The 18,619-nt window shown below is 59.3% G+C and overlaps 2 protein-coding genes across 11 annotated transcripts in view; both read right to left on the bottom strand.

Annotated features, from left to right (window-relative positions):
• Positions 1 to 385: 385 nt before the first annotated feature.
• Positions 386 to 7,407, bottom strand: EIF3G (eukaryotic translation initiation factor 3 subunit G). The gene is made up of 11 exons (XM_062636573.1): positions 7,335 to 7,407; positions 5,362 to 5,411; positions 5,114 to 5,206; positions 4,936 to 5,024; positions 4,123 to 4,182; positions 3,195 to 3,299; positions 2,917 to 3,106; positions 2,734 to 2,841; positions 1,729 to 1,865; positions 1,525 to 1,631; positions 386 to 459 (listed from the first exon to the last, which is right to left on the bottom strand). Exons 1-11 carry the CDS (start codon positions 7,352 to 7,354, stop codon positions 444 to 446), a joined length of 975 nt encoding a protein of 324 aa, XP_062492557.1. The 5' UTR covers positions 7,355 to 7,407; the 3' UTR covers positions 386 to 443.
• Positions 7,408 to 7,714: 307 nt separating this feature from the next.
• The window catches only part of DNMT1 (DNA methyltransferase 1), a 43,720-nt gene continuing 32,815 nt past the window's right edge, over positions 7,715 to 18,619 (bottom strand). For all 10 annotated transcript variants that reach the window (XM_062636562.1, XM_062636564.1, XM_062636563.1 and 7 more), the window contains exons 28-34: positions 18,382 to 18,548; positions 18,129 to 18,306; positions 16,561 to 16,756; positions 12,791 to 12,954; positions 10,432 to 10,548; positions 10,269 to 10,359; positions 7,715 to 7,832 (exon numbers count right to left, since the gene is read on the bottom strand). In XM_062636562.1, coding sequence (XP_062492546.1) covers positions 7,786 to 7,832; positions 10,269 to 10,359; positions 10,432 to 10,548; positions 12,791 to 12,954; positions 16,561 to 16,756; positions 18,129 to 18,306; positions 18,382 to 18,548 — 960 coding nt within the window. In that variant the 3' untranslated portion in view covers positions 7,715 to 7,785. The remainder of the gene's footprint in view (positions 7,833 to 10,268; positions 10,360 to 10,431; positions 10,549 to 12,790; positions 12,955 to 16,560; positions 16,757 to 18,128; positions 18,307 to 18,381; positions 18,549 to 18,619) is intronic.

Below are 18,619 nucleotides of genomic sequence, written 5' to 3'. Positions count from 1 at the left end.
ACACCACCCCGGCCCTATTGCTGTGCAATACATGGCTTGGAAGGACTTGCTTGTGGCTGTGCTTGGGGGGAACTGGGCTCTTCCCACTTTTCCATGTTGCCACAATGGGATCAGGAAGAAGATGGGAGCACCTCTGTGTTCCCCCCGCCCCATAATGACCCCAAAGAGGGGCAGGATGCGACCCTGCGGTGGCTCCATGAAGGGAGACAGGAGAGAACCCTGGGTGCCACCATAAAGGGGGGGGGAAACGACACCCACTTTGGGGTAGAAATCCCCCTTTTTTCCTTAGCTGGAAAACCAGGAATGAGCCCAAAGGCAGGACTGGTGGCCCCTTACCCCATCCTGGGTTGATGGGGACCCACCAGAGCTCAGCCCCACACCAGGGTACCAGAGTGCTTGGGTCTTTATTGAGAGGCCCCGGCGGCGTGGCACCGGCATCACCATCAGTTGGTGGAGGGTCTGTGGAGGGGAGAAAGGCAGTGAGGGAAGGGACCCCCCACAAAGGACCTCCATAAGCACCCCCATACACCCCCAAAACACTCCTGTACCCCCCAAAGCCCCACTGGTACCCACCAAAGCACCCCAGTACTCCCCAAAAGCCCATCTGTACCCCCCAAAGCCCCCCTAGTACCCACCAAAACACTCCTGTACCCCCCCAAAACACCCCTGTACCCCCCAAAGCCCCTCTGGTACCCACCAAAGCACTCCCATACCCCCCCAAAGCACCCCAGTACCCCCCCAAAGCCCATCTGTACCCCCCAAAGCCCCCCTGGTACCCACCAAAGCACTCCCGTACCCCCCCACAGCCCATCTGTACCCCCCAAAGCCCCCCTGGTACCCACCAAAGCACCCCAGTACCCCCCCAAAGCCCCCCTGGTACCCACCAAAGCACTCCTGTACGCCCCCAAAACACCCCTGTACCCCCCAAAGCCCCCCTGGTACCCACCAAAGCACCCCAGTACCCCCAAAGACCCCCTGGTACCCACCAAAGCCCCCCTGGTACCCACCAAAGCACCCCAGTACCCCCCAGAAGCCCATCTGTACCCCCCAAAGCCCCCCTAGTACCCACCAAAGCACTCCTGTACCCCCCCAAAGCCCCCCTGTACCCTCCCACAGCACCCCTGTACCCCCCCAAAGCTCCACTGGTACCCACCAAAGCACCCCAGTACCCCCCAAAAGCCCCCCAGTACCCCCCCAAAGCCCCCCTGGTACCCACCAAAGCACCCCAGGAAGGAAGCAAAGCCCTGGAGCGGGAGGAAGGCAGAGGGTGGGGGGAAGCCCATCTGTACCCCCCAAAGCCCCCCTGGTACCCATAAAAGCCCCCCAGTACCCCCCCAAAGCCCCCCTGGTACCCACCAAAGCACTCCTGTACCCCCCCAAAACACCCCTGTACCCCCCAAAGCCCCCCTGGTACCCACCAAAGCACCCCAGTACCCCCCCAAAGCCCCCCTGGTACCCATAAAAGTCCCCCAGTACCCCCCCAAAGCCCCCCAGTACCCCCCCAAAGACACCCCCCCCACTCACTTAGCCCATTCCACGTTGAGGATGAGGTGGTCGTAGCCGAAGCCGGACACGCCGGCAATGGCCCGCGCCGCATCCTCGCGCCGGTGGAAGCTGATGAAGGCAAAGCCCTGGAGCGGGAGGAAGGCAGAGGGTGAGGAAGCAAAGTTGGGGGGGGGGTGTCTCCTTTTGGAACCCCCCCCCCAATCCCAAAGGGGATGCCCCCACCTTGGACTGCCCCGTGGTCTTGTCCTTGGCCAAGTAGATGCGGGAGATGGAGCCGAAGGGGCGGAAGAGCTCCTGGAGATCGGTCTCACGGGTGTCCTCGGAGAGGTTGGTGACACGGATGGTGGCGTTGTCATCGGCTGTGGGGAAGGGGAGGGTGAGGAGGAGGATGAGGAAGGATGGGGACAGGGAAAAGGATGGGGACAGGGAAAAGGATGGGGACAGGGAAAAGGATGGGGACAGGGAAAAGGATGGGGACAGGGAAAAGGATGGGGACAGGGAAAAGGATGGGGACAGGGAAAAGGATGGGGACAGGGAAAGGATGGGGACAGGGAAAGGATGGGGACAGGGAAAAGGATGGGGACAGGGAAAAGGATGGGGACAGGGAAAAGGATGGGGACAGGGAAAAGGATGGGGACAGGGAAAAGGATGGGGACAGGGAAAAGGATGGGGACAGGGAAAAGGATGGGGACAGGGAAAAGGATGGGGACAGGGAAAAGGATGGGGACAGGGAAATGACAGGACAGGAGGAGGATGAGGGTAGGGAAGGGTGAGGAAGGACAAGACAAGGATGGGGAAAGGCAAAGAAGGACAAGATGAGGATGGGGAAGGGTGAAGAAGGATGGGGACGGGAAAGGATGGAGACAGGGAAAAGGATGGGGACAGGGAAAGGAAAGGATGGGGACACGGAAAGGACAGGACAGGAAGGATGAGGAAGGGGAACGACAGACAACGATGAGGAAAGGGAAGGCTGAAGATGAAGGACAAGGATGGGAAGGATGGGGACATGGAAAGGACAGGACGGGAAGGATGGGGACAGGGAAATGACAGGACAGGAGAAGGATGAGGATGGGGAAGGGTGAGGAAGGACGAGGATGGGGAAGGGTGAAGAAGGATGAGGACAGGGGAAGGCTGAGGAAGGCTGAGGAAGGCTGAGGCAGGCTGAGGCAGGCTGAGGAAGGCTGAGGAAGGCTGAGGAAGGCTGAGGAAGGCTGGTGCTGCCCTCACCCCTGCGGTTGGGCTGCATGGACTCCCCCCGCCGGCTGGCTCCATCCCTCAGGCTGGGCGGGACGTACTTGCCCGTCTTGCTCTGCTGCGCCTGCACCGGCTCCGGCTCTGCGGGGACGGGAACATCCAGCGGGATGCGAGCCTGGAATAACCCCCCACCACCACCCCAAGGCCGGGTCCCACCTCCAGGCAGCTTCTCCTTCTCCCCTGTGGACAAGCCCAGCTGCTCGGCCAGCTCCTTCTGCATGGGGCCCAGGGTGTCCTTGTAGGGGCAGCGCGTGGTCCAGTGGTCCCCTTTGCAGATGCGGCACGAGACGATCTTCTGGCCCTTGAGCTTGTTCATGGGATCCTCCTCCTCCTGGCAATTGAGGTCCTGGAGGGACATAGGGAAGGGTGCTGAGCCCCACAGCACCCCCATAGCACCCAGCACACCCCATCCACCTCAGCAGCACCCAACCCACCTCCTTGCTGGTGATGAAGGTCATGAAGACGTCGTCGCTCACGGTGGTGGTGGCCACGTTGGGGCCGGGGGCATCGAACTCGGAGTTGCCAAATTTCTTCCAGTTCTGGGCAGGGAAAAAGGTGGGAAGAGGGGAAAGGTCCAACATGGAGCAGTGGGAATGGGCAATGGGAAGAGGGAAAGCCCCAACATGGAGCAGTGGGAATGGGCAATGGGAAGAGGGGAAAGCCCCAACATGGAGCAGTGGGAATGGGCAGTGGGAAGAGGGGAAAGCCCCAACATGGAGCAGTAGGAATGGGCAAGGGGAAGAGCCCCAACATGGAGCAGTGGGAAGAGGGGAAAGACCCAATATGGAGCAGTGGGAATGGGCAGTGGGAAGAGCCCCAACATGGAGCAGTGGGAATGGGCAGTGGGAAGAGGGAAAAGCCCCACCTCGGAGTGGGAATGGGTAGTGGGAAGAGGGGAAAGGCCCACCTCAGAGTGGGAATGGGCAGTGGGAAGAGGGAAAGCCCCAACATGGAGCAGTGGGAATGGGCAGTGGGAAGAGGGGAAAGCCCCAACATGGAGCAGTGGGAAGAGGGGAAAGACCCAACATGGAGCAGTGGGAATGGGCAATGGGAAGAGGGAAGAGCCCCAACATGGAGCAGTGGGAAGAGGGGAAAGACCCAATATGGAGCAGTAGGAATGGGCAAGGGGAAGAGGGAAGAGCCCCAACATGGAGCAGTGGGAATGGGCAGTGGGAAGAGGGAAAGCCCCAACATGGAGCAGTGGGAATGGGCAATGGGAAGAGGGGAAAGGCCCAACATGGAGCAGTGGGAATGGAACTGAGGGGGGACTGGGAGGGAATGGGGAGAAGCAGAGGGCTGCGAGGTGAAGCAGCTCCTGCTGCAGCAAATTCCCTCCTCGGTATTCCCATGGGAGAAGCTCACCTTCCTCCGGGCCACCGCCTTGGAGGCCTTCCTGGTCTCCATGCGGAAGGTGCGGATGATCTGCAAAGGTGCCAAAGGCCGGGAATTATCCCCCAGGGTGCTAACTGGGGGGGCTCATGTCCATAGGGGACATCCCTAGGGATAGGGGACAGCCTATGGATAGGGACATCCCTAGGGATAGGGGACAACCTATGGATAGGGACATCCCTAGGGATAAGGGACATCCTATAGATAGAGACATCCCTAGGGATAGGGGACATCCTATAGATAGAGACATCCCTATGGATAGGGACATCCCTAGGGACGGGGGACATCCTATGGATAGAGACATCCCTATGGATAGGGACATCCCTATGGATAGGGACATCCCTAGGGATAGGGGACATCCTATGGATAGAGACATCCGTAGGGATAAGGGACATCCTATAGATATAGGGATAGGGGACATCCTATAGATAGAGACATCCCTACGCATAAGGGATATCCCTATGGATAGAGATAAGGGATATGCTATGGATAAGGACATCCCTAGAGATAGGGCACATCCTATGGACAGGGACATCCCTATGGATAGGGGACATCCTATGGATAAGGTTAGGGGCCATCCTATGGATAGGGATAGAGGACATCACTATGGACAGGGGACATCCTGTGGATAGGGACAGGAGACATCCTATGGACAGGGACATCCCTAGAGATAAGGATAGGGGCCATCCTATGGATAGGGCCATCCTATGGATAGGGACAGGGGCCATCCCTATGGATAGGGATGGACGCTGGTGGGGACAAGGAGCTCAGGACCCCGCCGCTCACCTTCACCTTGCTCCCGTCCTCCTCCTCCCGGTACTCGGTGACGGTTTTGATGTTGCCATTGATGAGCTCCTTAGGGGAAGGGAGCGGCCCTGCAGGGACAGGGAGGGGAGGACAGTGCCCAGAGCAGGAGGAGGCAGCAGGGGAACACCCCCCCCTGGGGCTCCCCCCATGCTCTCACCTCCCTTCAGCAGCTCGGCCTCGGCGCTCAGGCTGCCCCCCAGCACCCCGGGCAGGGGGATGTCCTTCAGCAGCTCGCTCGTGATGCATTTGTCTGCGGGGGGAGGAGGGCAGAGAGTCAGGAAAGGACCCAAAAAGGGCCCCAAAACTTGGGCCCTGCGCCCAGCCCCAGGAGCAGGGGCAGCAGCAGCGCCCCCGTCCGCCAGCAGCGCAGGGGAGGGCCCCGGGGAGGGCCCGGCTCGCACTCACCGTCCTCTCCGCCCTCCTCTTCCACCTGGTCGGCCCAGCTGGGCTTCGAGCTGCGGGGACAGCGCCGCCTGAGGCCCGCCCCGGCCCCGTTCCCGGCCCCTCATTCGCAGCCGCCCGCCGGCACCACACTCAGCGACTGCCGCAGCTCCCACTCCAGGCCCCGGCTCCAGACCCCCACAGACCTCATTTTCGCTCCCCATCCCTATTCCCATCCCCATCTGTATTCCCTATTCCCGTTCCCTCCATCGTAGCTCCCCCCGCCCACACCGCACCCAGCGAGGGCCACAGCTCCTACTCCAGGCCCCGGCTTCAGGCCCCCGTAGGCCGCAGCCCCGGTCCCCATCCCTATTTCCATCCCTATCCCGTTCCCGTTCTCTCCCTCGTAGCTCCCCCGCCCGCACCGCACTCAGCGACGGCCACAGCTCCCACTCCAGACCCCGGCTCCCGGCCCCCACAGGCCTCATTTTCGCTCCCCATCCCCATCCCTATTCGCATTCCCATTCCCGTGTCCTTGCTCCCGTTACCTCCCTCGTAGCTCCCCCCGCCCGCACCACACCCAGCGAGGGCCACAGCTCCCACTCCAGGCCCCGGCTTCAGGCCCCCGTAGGCCGCAGCCCCGGTCCTTATCCCTATCCCGTTCCCATTCTCGTTCTCACCCCTATCCCGTTCCCATTCCCATTCCCCCTTCCCGTTTCCATCCCATTCCCTCTCTCGTAGCCTCCCCCACCCCCACCCCGGCACCGCCCTCAGCGACGGCCACAGCTCCCACTCCAGGCCCCGGCTCCAGACACCCACAGGCCTCATTTTCGCTCCCCATCCCCATTCCCTATTCCCGTTCCCTCCCTCGTAGCTCCCCCCGCCCGCACCGCACCTAGCGAGGGCCACAGCTCCTACTCCAGGCCCCGGCTTCAGGCCCCCGTAGGCCGCAGCCCCGTTCCCGTTCCCATTCCCGTTCTCACCCCTATCCCGTTCCCATTCCCGTTTACATCCCGTTCCCTCCCTCGTAGCAGCGCCCCCCGGCACCGCCCTCAGCGACGGCCACAGCTCCCACTCCAGGCCCCGGCTCCAGACCCCCACAGGCCTCATTTTCGCTCCCCATCCCCATTCCCTATTCCCGTTCCCTCCCTCGTAGCTCCCCCCGCCCGCACCGCACCCAGCGAGGGCCACAGCTCCCACTCCAGGCCCCGGCTTCAGGCCCCCGTAGGCCGCAGCCCCGGTCCCCATCCCTTTCCCATTCCCGTTCTCATCCCTATCCCGTTCCCTCCCTCGTAGCTCCCCCGCCCGCACCGCACTCAGCGACGGCCACAGCTCCCACTCCAGACCCCGGCTCCCGGCCCCCACAGGCCTCATTTTCGCTCCCCATCCCCATCCCTATTCGCATTCCCATTCCCGTGTCCTTGCTCCCGTTACCTCCCTCGTAGCTCCCCCCGCCCGCACCGCACCCAGCGAGGGCCACAGCTCCTACTCCAGGCCCCGGCTTCAGGCCCCCGTAGGCCGCAGCCCCGGTCCCCATCCCGTTCCCATTCCCGTTCCAATTCCCATTCCCGTTCCCGTTCCGATCCCGTTCCCATCCCGTTCCCTCCCTCGCAGCCCCCCCCCAGCACCACACTCAGCGACGGCCACAGCTCCCACTCCAGGCCCCGGCTTCAGGCCCCCGTAGGCCGCAGCCCCAGTCCCCATCCCTACCCCGTTCCCATTCCCATGCCCGTTCTCACCCCTATCCCGTTCCCATTCCCGTTTCCATCCCGTTCCCTCCCTCGTAGCCCCCCCCCCCCCCAGCACCACACTCAGCGACGGCCACAGCTCCCACTCCAGGCCCCGGCTTCAGGCCCCCGTAGGCCGCAGCCCCGGTCCCCATCCCGTTCCCATTCCCATTCCAATTCCCATTCCCATTCCAATTCCCGTTCCCATTCCAATTCCAATTCCCATTCCAATTCCCATTCCAATTCCCGTTCCCGATCCCGTTCCCTCACTCGTAGTCCCCCGTCGGCATCGCGCTCCCCGTCCCCTCACGCTCAGCGCCCGGAAGGCGGCGCCACTTCCGGGGCGTGGCCACGCCACGCAGGCCGCGGTGCATGACGGGTCGCGGTTGCTACGCGACGCCGCAGGCTCCGTTTGCGGCCTAGCCCGGAGACGCCGGGGTTGATAATTTATAGGCGAGCTTTACTTGAAGGAATATTCCAACATATAAAAACTACGGAAAAAGGCTCCATTCCCGCCGGCACAAAGCGGCCGAGCTCTCCTCAAGACAACGGCGGCGGACACAGACACGGGGAGGGGGGGGGGGCACACACACACACAGAGGAGGCCATGCCCCCCCCCCCCCCAAAAAAAAAGAAAGGAAACCAACCCAAAACCAACCCCAAACCAGCCCAAAAAGGGGTAAAATCAGTGCAGGAAAGGGGGGGGGCACGGGGGCCGCTGTCAGGCGGCGGCTTCCAGCGTCTCCATCGTCTGCGGGGCGCCGGGGCCTGCGGAGGGAAAGGGGGGATGGAGGCAGCTGGGGGGGGGGCTCCCTTAGAGGCAATGGCCTCAAACCCAGCCTGCCCCAGGGCCAGCAGCCTTGTAGCTAAGCCTGATTATAGCCAATGTCCTGATAGCCAACGTCCTGATATCCCAACCCTTCTTATAGCCAGTATCCTGTTATCCCATATCCTGGTATCCCAACCTTCCTTATAGCCAATGTCCTGATAGCCAACGTCCTGATATCCCAACCCTTCTTATAGCCAGTATCCTGATATCCCATATCCTGGTATCCCAACCTTCCTGATATCCCATATCCTGATAGCCAACATCCTGATATCCCAACCCTTCTTATAGCCAGTATCCTGATATCCCATATCCTGGTATCCCAACCTTCCTTACAGCCAATATCCTGATTATAGCCAATGTCCTGATAGCCAATGTCCTGGTATCCCAACCTTCCTTATAGCCAATATCCTGATGTCCCAACCTTCCTGATATCCCATATCCCGATAGCCAACATCCTGATATCCCAACCTTCCTGATAGCCAATATCCTGATATCCCAACCTTCCTGATAGCCAATGTCCTGATAGCCAATGTCCTGATAGCCAACATCCTGATATCCCAACCCTTCTTATAGCCAGTATCCTGATATCCCATATCCTGGTATCTCAACCTTCCTGATATCCCAACCTTCCTTATATCCCATATCCTGATAGCCAACATCCTGATATCCCAACCTTCCTGATAGCCAGTGTCCTAATAGCCAATGTCCTGATATCCCAACCTTCCTTATAGCCAATGTCCTGATATCCCAACCTTCCTTATAGCCAATGTCCTGATAGCCAATATCCTGATATCCCAACCCTTCTTACAGCCAGTGTCCTGATATCCCATATCCTGGTATCCCAACCTTCCTGATATCCCAACCTTCCTTATATCCCATATCCTGATAGCTAACCTCCTGATATCCCAACCTTCCTGATAGCCAATGTCCTAATAGCCAATGTCCTGATATCCCAACCTTCCTTATAGCCAATGTCCTGATAGCCAACATCCTGATATCCCAACCCTTCTTATAGCCAGTATCCTGATATCCCATATCCTGGTATCCCAACCTTCCTTACAGCCAATATCCTGATTATAGCCAATGTCCTGATAGCCAATGTCCTGCTATCCCAACCTTCCTTATAGCCAATATCCTGATATCCCAACCTTCCTGATATCCCATATCCCGATAGCCAACATCCTGATATCCCAACCTTCCTTACAGCCAATATCCTGATATCCCAACCTTCCTGATAGCCAATGTCCTAATAGCCAATATCCTGATATCCCAACCTTCCTGATAGCCAATGTCCTAATAGCCAATATCCTGATATCCCAACCTTCCTGATATCCCAACCTTCCTTATAGCCAGTATCCTGAGAGCCAACGTGCTGATATCCCAACCTTCCTTATAGCCAGGATCCTGATATCCCAACCTCCTGCTATCCCAACCTTCCTTATATCCAACCTCCTTATATCCCATCCTTCCTTATATCCCCAAATCCCTTATATCCAACCCTTATATCCAACATTCTTATATCCCAACCTTCCTGATACCCAATGTCCTTACATCCAATATCCTTATACCCCAAACTTCCTTATAGCCAATATCCTGATATCCCAACCTTCCTGATATCCAACCTTCCTGATATCCAATATCCTTACATCCAGCTTCCTTATATCCAATATCCTTATACCCCAAACTTCCTTATATCCAATATCCTTATATCCCAACCTTCCTTATATCCTATTTCCTTACATCTAACTTCCTTATATCCAATATCCTTATACCCCAACCTTCCTTATATCCAATCTCCTTATATCCCAACCTTCCTGATATCCAATATCCTTATATCCAACCTCCTTATACCCCAACCTTCCTGATATCCAATATCCTTATACCCCAAACTTCCTTATAGCCAATATCCTGATATCCCAACCTTCCTGATATCCAGTATCCTTATATCCAATATCCTTATACCCCAAACTTCCTTATATCCAATATCCTTATACCCCAACCTTCCTTATATCCAATCTCCTTATATCCCAACCTTCCTGATATCCAATATCCTTATATCCAATATCCTTATACCCCAACCTTCCTGATATCCAATATCCTTATACCCCAACCTTCCTGATATCCCACTTTCCTGATATCCAATATCCTTATATCCCAACCTTCCTTATATCCAACCTTCCATCCTTACATTCCTTATATCCCAACCTCCCTTATATCCAATCTCCTTATACCCAACTCTCCTTATACCCCAACCTTCCTCATATCCAGCTTTCCTCATCTCCAACCTGGATGAGTTCACCCCCCCCTTCCCCATCCACCCCCCCCCCATCTCCCTCCCGAACCCCCCCTTTCCCATGGGATCCTCCCGCACGCACCGGCCGCATCCTCCCTCCGCTTGGCCACCACGCAGGCCTTGATCTCCAGCCCGATGGCCTTGGCGAGCGGCGGCGGCACCGCGTTCCCAACCTGCTCCAGAGGGAAAAGGCTTTGAGGCCGGGCTCCGGCACCGGTGCGGCGCGGCGCCGAGCCCCCACTCACCTGCCTGTGCTTGTCCAGGATATTCCCAAAGAGCCGGTACGTGTCCGGGAAGCCTTGGGAACGGGCGCATTCCCGCACGCTCACCACCCGGTGCTGTTCCGGATGCAGCACCCGGCCCTAGGGCACCAAAGAGAGCGTTGGGATGGGATGGGATGGGAGCTCCATGGAGCCATTCCCGATGGGATAACCCCATGGTTGGGATGGGAGCTCCATGGAGCCATTCCCAATGGGATAACCCCATGGTTGGGATGGGAGCTACATGGAGCCATTCCCGATGGGATAACCCCGTGGTTGGGATGGGAGCTCCATGGAGCCATTCCCAATGGGAAAACCCCATGGTTGGGATGGGAGCTCCATGGAGCCATTCCCAATGGGAAAGACCCATGGTTGGGATGGGAGCTCCATGGAGCCATTCCCGATGGGAAAAACCCATGGTTGGGATGGGAGCTCCATGGAGCCATTCCCGATGGGAAAACCCCATGGTTGGGATGGGAGCTCCATGGAGCCCTTCCCGATGGGATAACCCCATGGTTGGGATGGGAGCTCCATGGAGCCACTCGTGATGGGAAAAACGCCATGGTTGGGATGGGAGCTCCATGGAGCCATTCCCGATGGGATAACCCCGTGGTTGGGATGGGAGCTCCATGGAGCCATTCCTGATGGGAAAGACCCATGGTTGGGATGGGAGCTCCATGGAGCCCTTCCCGATGGGATAACCCCTTGGTTGGGATGGGAGCTCCATGGAGCCATTCCCGATGGTATAACCCCTTGGTTGGGATGGGAGCTCCATGGAGCCATTCCCGATGGGATAACCCCATGGTTGGGATGGGAGCTACATGGAGCCATTCCCGATGGGATAACCCCTTGGTTGGGATGGGAGCTCCATGGAGCCATTCCCGATGGGATAACCCCATGGTTGGGATGGGAGCTCCATGGAGCCATTCCCGATGGGATAACCCCATGGTTGGGATGGGAGCTCCATGGAGCCATTCCCGATGGGATAACCCCTTGGTTGGGATGGGAGCTCCATGGAGCCATTCCCAATGGGATAAACCCATGGTTGGGATGGGAGCTCCATGGAGCCATTCCCGATGGGATAACCCCATGGTTGGGATGGGAGCTCCATGGAGCCATTCCCGATGGGAAAACCCCATGGTTGGGATGGGAGCTCCATGGAGCCATTCCCGATGGGATAACCCCACGGTTGGGATGGGAGCTCCATGGAGCCATTCCCGATGGGATAACCCCATGGTTGGGATGGGAGCTCCATGGAGCCATTCCCGATGGGATAACCCCATGTTTGGGATGGGAGCTCCATGGAGCCATTCCCGATGGGATAACCCCATGGTTGGGATGGGAGCTCCATGGAGCCATTCCCAGTGGGATAACCCCGTGGTTGGGATGGGAGATCCATGGAGCCCTTCCCGATGGGATAACCCCATGTTTGGGATGGGAGCTACATGGAACCATTCCCAATGGGAAAACCCCATGGTTGGGATGGGAGCTCCATGGAGCCATTCCCGATGGGAAAACCCCATGGTTGGGATGGGAGCTCCATGGAGCCATTCCCGATGGGATAACCCCATGGTTGGGAAGGGAGCTCCATGGAGCCCTTCCCGATGGGATAACTCCATGGTTGGGATGGGAGCTCCATGGAGCCCTTCCCGATGGGATAACCCCATGGTTGGGATGGGAGCTCCATGGAGCTATTCCCAATGGGATAACCCCATGGTTGGGATGGGAGCTACATGGAGCCATTCCCGATGGGATAACCCCGTGGTTGGGATGGGAGCTCCATGGAGCCATTCCCAATGGGAAAACCCCATGGTTGGGATGGGAGCTCCATGGAGCCATTCCCAATGGGAAAGACCCATGGTTGGGATGGGAGCTCCATGGAGCCATTCCCGATGGGATAACCCCATGGTTGGGATGGGAGCTCCATGGAGCCATTCCCAATGGGATAACCCCTTGGTTGGGATGGGAGCTCCATGGAGCCATTCCCAGTGGGATAACCCCGTGGTTGGGATGGGAGCTCCATGGAGCCATTCCCGATGGGATAACCCCTTGGTTGGGATGGGAGCTCCATGGAGCCCTTCCCGATGGGATAACCCCTTGGTTGGGATGGGAGCTCCATGGAGCCCTTCCTGATGGGATAACCCCTTGGTTGGGATGGGAGCTCCATGGAGCCATTCCCGATGGGAAAACCCCATGTTTGGGATGGGAGCTCCATGGAACCATTCCCAATGGGATAACCCCATGGTTGGGATGGGAGCTCCATGGAACCATTCCCCATGGGATAACCCCATGGTTGGGATGGGAGCTCCATGGAGCCCTTCCCGATGGGAATGCCGGCACCCACCTGCTTGCCCATGGGCTCGGGGTTGGTGACTGTGGTGCTGAAGAAGCCGTCCCACTCGAGGCGCCCATACAGCCCGGCCCAGTGGTTGTGGCGGTTCCCGGTGTGGGGCAGGCACCAGGGGATGAGGGTGTTGAACTGCCGGTCCGCGGGGTCGCACGGCTTCCCTGGAGGGGGGGGACAAGGAACAGCCCCAAAAGGCACCCGAGTCAGCCCCAAATGCACCCGAATCGGACCAAAATGCACCCAAATCAGCCCAAAATGCACCTCATTCGGACCAAAAGGCACAAATTCTGCCCCAAACACACCCAAATCAGCCCCAAACGCAGCCGAATCGGGCCCAAATGCACCCAAATCAGCCCCAAATGCACCTCATTCGGACCAAAAGGCACAAATTCTGCCCCAAACACACCCAAATCAGCCCCAAACGCAGCCGAATCGGGCCCAAATGCACCCAAATCAGCCCCAAATGCACCTCATTCGGACCAAAAGGCACAAATTCAGCCCCAAACGCACCCAAATCAGCCCCAAACGCACCCAAATCAGCCCCAAACGCACCCAAATCAGCCCCAAACGCACCCAAATCAGCCCCAAATGCACCTCATTCGGACCAAAAGGCACAAATTCAGCCCCAAACGCACCCAAATCAGCCCCAAATGCACCCGAATCGGCCCCAAATGCACCCAAATCAGCCCAAAATGCACCTCATTTGGACCAAAAGGCACAAATTCTCCAAATCAGCCCCAAACGCACCCAAATCAGCCCCAAACGCACCCGAATCGGCCCCAAATGCACCCAAATCAGCCCAAAATGCACCTCATTCGGACCAAAAGGCACAAATTCAGCCCCAAACGCACCCAAATCAGCCCCAAACGCAGCCGAATCGGGCCCAAATGCACCCAAATCAGCCCCAAACGCACCCAAATCAGCCCCAAATGCACCTCATTCCCCCTCCCAAAAGGCACAAATTCCCCCAAACGCACCCAAATCAGCCCCAAATGCACCCGAATCGGCCCCAAATGCACCCAAATCAGCCCAAAATGCACCTCATTTGGACCAAAAGGCACAAATTCTGCCCCAAACGCACCCAAATCAGCCCCAAACGCAGCCGAATCAGCCCCAAATGCACCCAAATCAGCCCAAAATGCACCTCATTCGGACCAAAAGGCACAAATTCAGCCCCAAACGCACCCAAATCAGCCCCAAACGCACCCGAATCGGCCCCAAATGCACCCGAATCGGCCCCAAATGCACCTCATTCGGACCAAAAGGCACAAATTCAGCCCCAAATGCATCCAAATCAGCCCCAAACGCATCCAAATCAGCCCCAAACGCACCCAAATCAGCCCCCCCCCCCCAATCCATCCCCAACCCCTCCATGTCCACCCCCAAACCCAGGATATTCACCCCCAAACCCCCTTCCTTTCCCCCCAAACTCACCCATTTCAGCCCCAAAATTCCTCTACCTTCATCCCACCCCCCCCAATCCGTTCCCAAACCCCCCTAACCCATCCCCAAATGCCCCCAATTCAGCCCCAAAACCCCCTTCCTTTAGCCCCAAACTCAGCCAATTCAGCCCCAAAATTCCTCTACTTTCATCCCTAAAACCCCGTCCATCCCCAACCCCCCCCAATCCATCCCAAGCCCCATCCAATCCATCCCAAACTCCCTCCAATCCATCCCCAAACCCCCTCCTATCCATCCCCAACCCCCCAATCCATCCCAAACTCCCTCCAATCCATCCCCAAGCCCCCCAACCCATTTCCAACCCCCCCAATCCATCCCAAACCCCATCCCCAACCCCCCCAACCCATCCCCACCCCCCCAATCCATCCCAAACCCCCCAATCCCAAAGCCCCCAATCTATCCCCCAACCCATTCCCAATCCCCCCCAAACCCCATCCCCAACCCCCCAATCCATCCCAACCCCCCCAATCCCAAAGCCCCCATTCCATCCCCAAATCCCCTCCTATCCATCCCCCAACCCCCTCCAATCCATCCCCAAACCCCCCAACCCATCCCCAAACCCCCCCCAACCCATCCCCAACCCCCCCAATCCATCCCCAAACCCCCCATAACCCATCCCCAAACCCCCCCAATCCATCCCCAACCCCCCCTGAACCCATCCCCAAACCCCCCCAACCCATCCCCAAACCCCCCATACCCGATACACAATTGCCACTTCAGTTCCGCAAAGACCTCTTAAGACATCCCCAAACCCCCCATAACCCATCCCCAAACCCCCCCAACCCATCCCCAAACCCCCCATAACCCATCTCCAACCCCCCCAACCCATCCCCACCACCCCAATCCATCCCCACCCCCCCCAATCCATCCCAAACCCCATCCCCATGCCCCAAATCCATCCCCAACCCCCCCAATCCATCCCAAACCCCCCCAATCCATCCCCAACCCCCCCAATCCATCCCAAACCCCATCCCCATGCCCCCAATCCATCCCCAACCCCCCCCAATCCATCCCAAACCCCATCCCCATGCCCCCAACCCATCCCCAAACCCCCCCAATCCATCCCCAAACTCCCCCATAACCCATCTCCAACCCCCTCAACCCATCTCCAAACCCCCCCAATCCATCCCAAACCCCATCCCCATGCCCCCAACCCATCCCCAACCCCCCCAACCCATCTCCAAACCCCCCATAACCCATCCCCAAACCCCCCATAACCCATCCCCAACCCCCCATAACCCATCCCCAACCCCCCCAACCCATCCCCAAACCCCATCCCCATGCCCCCAATCCATCCCCAACCCCCCCCAATCCATCCCCAAACCCCCCCAATCCATCCCCACCCCCCCCAATCTATCCCAAACCCCATCCCCATGCCCCCAACCCATCCCCAAACCCCCCCAACCCATCCCCAAACCCCCCCAATCCATCCCCAAACCCCAACAACCCATCCCCAGCCCCCCCAACCCATCCCCAACCCCCCCAACCCATCCCCAACCCCCCCCAACCCATCCCCAACCCCCCCAACCCATCTCCAAACCCCCCAACCCATCCCCAAACCCCCCAACCCATCCCCAAACCCCCCATAACCCATCCCCACACTTCCCATCCCCAAACCCCCCCAACCCATCCCCAAACCCCCCATAACCCATCCCCAAACCCCCCCAACCATCCCCAAACCCCCCATAACCCATCCCCAAACCCCCCAACCCATCCCCAAACCCCCCATAACCCATCCCCAAACCCCTCCAATCCATCCCCACCCCCCCAATCCATCCCAAACCCCATCCCCATGCCCCAATCCATCCCCAACCCCCCCAATCCATCCCAAACCCCATCCCCATGCCCCCAATCCATCCCCAAACCCCCTCCAACCCATCCCCAACCCCCCCATCCATCCCCAAACCCCCCATAACCCATCCCCAAACCCCCCATAACCCATCCCCAAACCCCCCATAACCCATCCCCAAACCCCCCAACCCATCCCCAAACCCCCCATAACCCATCCCCAAACCCCCCCAATCCATCCCCAAACCCCCCCCAACCCATCCCCAACCCCCCCAACCCATCCCCAAACCCCCCATAACCCATCCCCACACTTCCCCCCCATAACCCATCCCCAACCCCCCCAATCCATCCCAAACCCCATCCCCAACCCCCCCAACCCATCCCCAAACCCCCCCCAACCCATCCCCACACTTCCCCACCATAACCCATCCCCAACACCCATCCCCAAACCCCCCATAACCCATCCCCACATCCATAACCCATCCCCACATCCACACCGCCCCCCCCCAAACCCTCACCTTCTGCGCAGGAGCAGACCCCTCGCAGGGCCCCGCTGCTGCTGCGCCCGTTCTTCCTCTCGTGGTGGGTGTAGCGCAGCTTGCGCGTGGTGGTGCCGTCCGAGAGCCGCACCTCGATGTTGGGCAGGTCCCTCCAGTCCGAGCCCGGCGCCAAGGGGATGTGCCTCATGCGGGCCGCCACCAGCGCGCTCATGTCCTGCACGGGCACCGGCAGGCGCTGCATGGAGCTCAGCGCGCCGAGAGGAGCCCGAGGGCGGGCACAGGGGGGATGGTGGAGCGGGTGCAAGGGTGCTGGTGGAGCGGGTGCAAGGGTGCTGGTGGAGTGGGTGCAAGGGGGCTGGTGGAGCGGGTGCAAGGGGGCTGGTGGAGCGGGTGCAAGGGTGCTGGTGGAGCGGCTGCAAGGGTGCTGATGGAGAGGCTCCAAGGGTGCTGATGGAGCGGCTACAAGGGTGCTGATGGAGCGGCTGCAAGGGTGCTGATGGAGCACCTACAAGGGTGCTGGTGGAGCACGTACAAGGGTGCTGGTGGAGCGGGTGCAAGGGGGCTGATGGAGCGGGTGCAAGGGTGCTGGTGGAGCACCTACAAGGGTGCTGATGGAGCGGGTGCAAGGGTGCTGGTGGAGCACCTACAAGGGTGCTGGTGGAGCGGGTGCAAGGGTGCTGGTGGAGCACCTACAAGGGTGCTGGTGGAGCACCTACAAGGGTGCTGGTGGAGCGGGTGCAAGGGTGCTGGTGGAGCACCTACAAGGGTGCTGATGGAGAGGCTCCAAGGGTGCTGATGGGAGAGGCTACAAGGGTGCTGGTGGAGTGGCTGCAAGGGTGCTGATGGGGCGGCTGCAAGGGTGCTGGTGGAGTGGCTGCAAGGGTGCTGATGGAGCGGCTGCAAGGGTGCTGGTGGAGCACCTACAAGGGTGCTGGTGGAGCGGCTACAAGGGTGCTGATGGAGCACCTACAAGGGTGCTGATGGAGCACCTACAAGGGTGCCGATGGAGCACCTACAAGGGTGCTGATGGAGCGGGTGCAAGGGTGCTGGTGGAGCGGCTACAAGGGTGCTGATGGAGCACCTACAAGGGTGCTGGTGGAGCGGCTACAAGGGTGCTGATGGAGCGGCTACAAGGGTGCTGATGGAGCACCAACAAGGGTGCTGATGGAGAGGCTCCAAGGGTGCTGATGGAGCGGCTCCCAAGGGATGATGGGGATGGAGAGCTCGGAGCAGCTCCCAGTGGCTACACGGATGCTGGAAAGGGACCTTCAGCAGGGATGGGCCAAGGGGAGGATTCAGCTTGCAGGTAAGGAAGCTCTTCCCCAGGAGGGATGGTGGGATCATGGGATGGGTGGCCCAAAGTGGCGGATGCTCCATGAGATCCTCGGTCTAATGTAAGGCATCCCATGGCACGGGGTTGGAACTGGGTGATCTTAGGCTCCTTCCCAACCCAACCCATTCCACGATCCTGGTGTCTCCATGGAGCAGGAGCAGCTCCATCCCTGGGGGTGTTTCACCAAGGCAGGCCTGGGGACGGTCCCATCCTACCCTTAACCCCTCCCCGCCATCACCATCACCCCCCTCACCTTGCAGATGTGATCCCTGAGGATGGGCTGATACTGGGAGCCCCGGATCTGCCTCTGGAACCAGGACTGGGGCTCCCCGTTGTAGGAGATCTCCAAGGCCGAGGCCCCGTTGCGGATCTCGGGTAGGTCGGACATGGTGTCCCGCACCGTGATGGTGCGGAAGGGCCCCGAATAGGTCCTGCGAGGGGCGGAGGAAGGGCGTCAGGAGCGGCCCGCGCTCAGCACCCACCGGCGGGCGGCGCTCAGCACCCACCGGGTGATGTTGCTGACGAACTTCTTGTCGTCCACCACGACGCTGAGCTGGCAGGCGCGGGGGGCGAAGACGTGCAGGGGCTCGGGGAACATGGGCAGCTTCTCCCCCGGCGCTGCAGCCAGGACGATGGCTCGGCGGCGGGTCTGGGCCACGCCGTACTGCCCGGCCTTGGGGAGCAATGGGAGAGGCCTGTCAGCTTCCATCCATCGTCCATCATCCATCCTTCATCCATCCATCC

This window comes from Pezoporus occidentalis, unplaced genomic scaffold (assembly GCF_034315485.1).
Source record: "Pezoporus occidentalis ecotype Australia unplaced genomic scaffold, CSIRO_AGI_Poc_V1 ctg481, whole genome shotgun sequence".
Lineage (NCBI taxonomy): Eukaryota > Metazoa > Chordata > Aves > Psittaciformes > Psittacidae > Pezoporus > Pezoporus occidentalis.
This window is presented reverse-complemented; position numbering and strand designations above follow the sequence as displayed.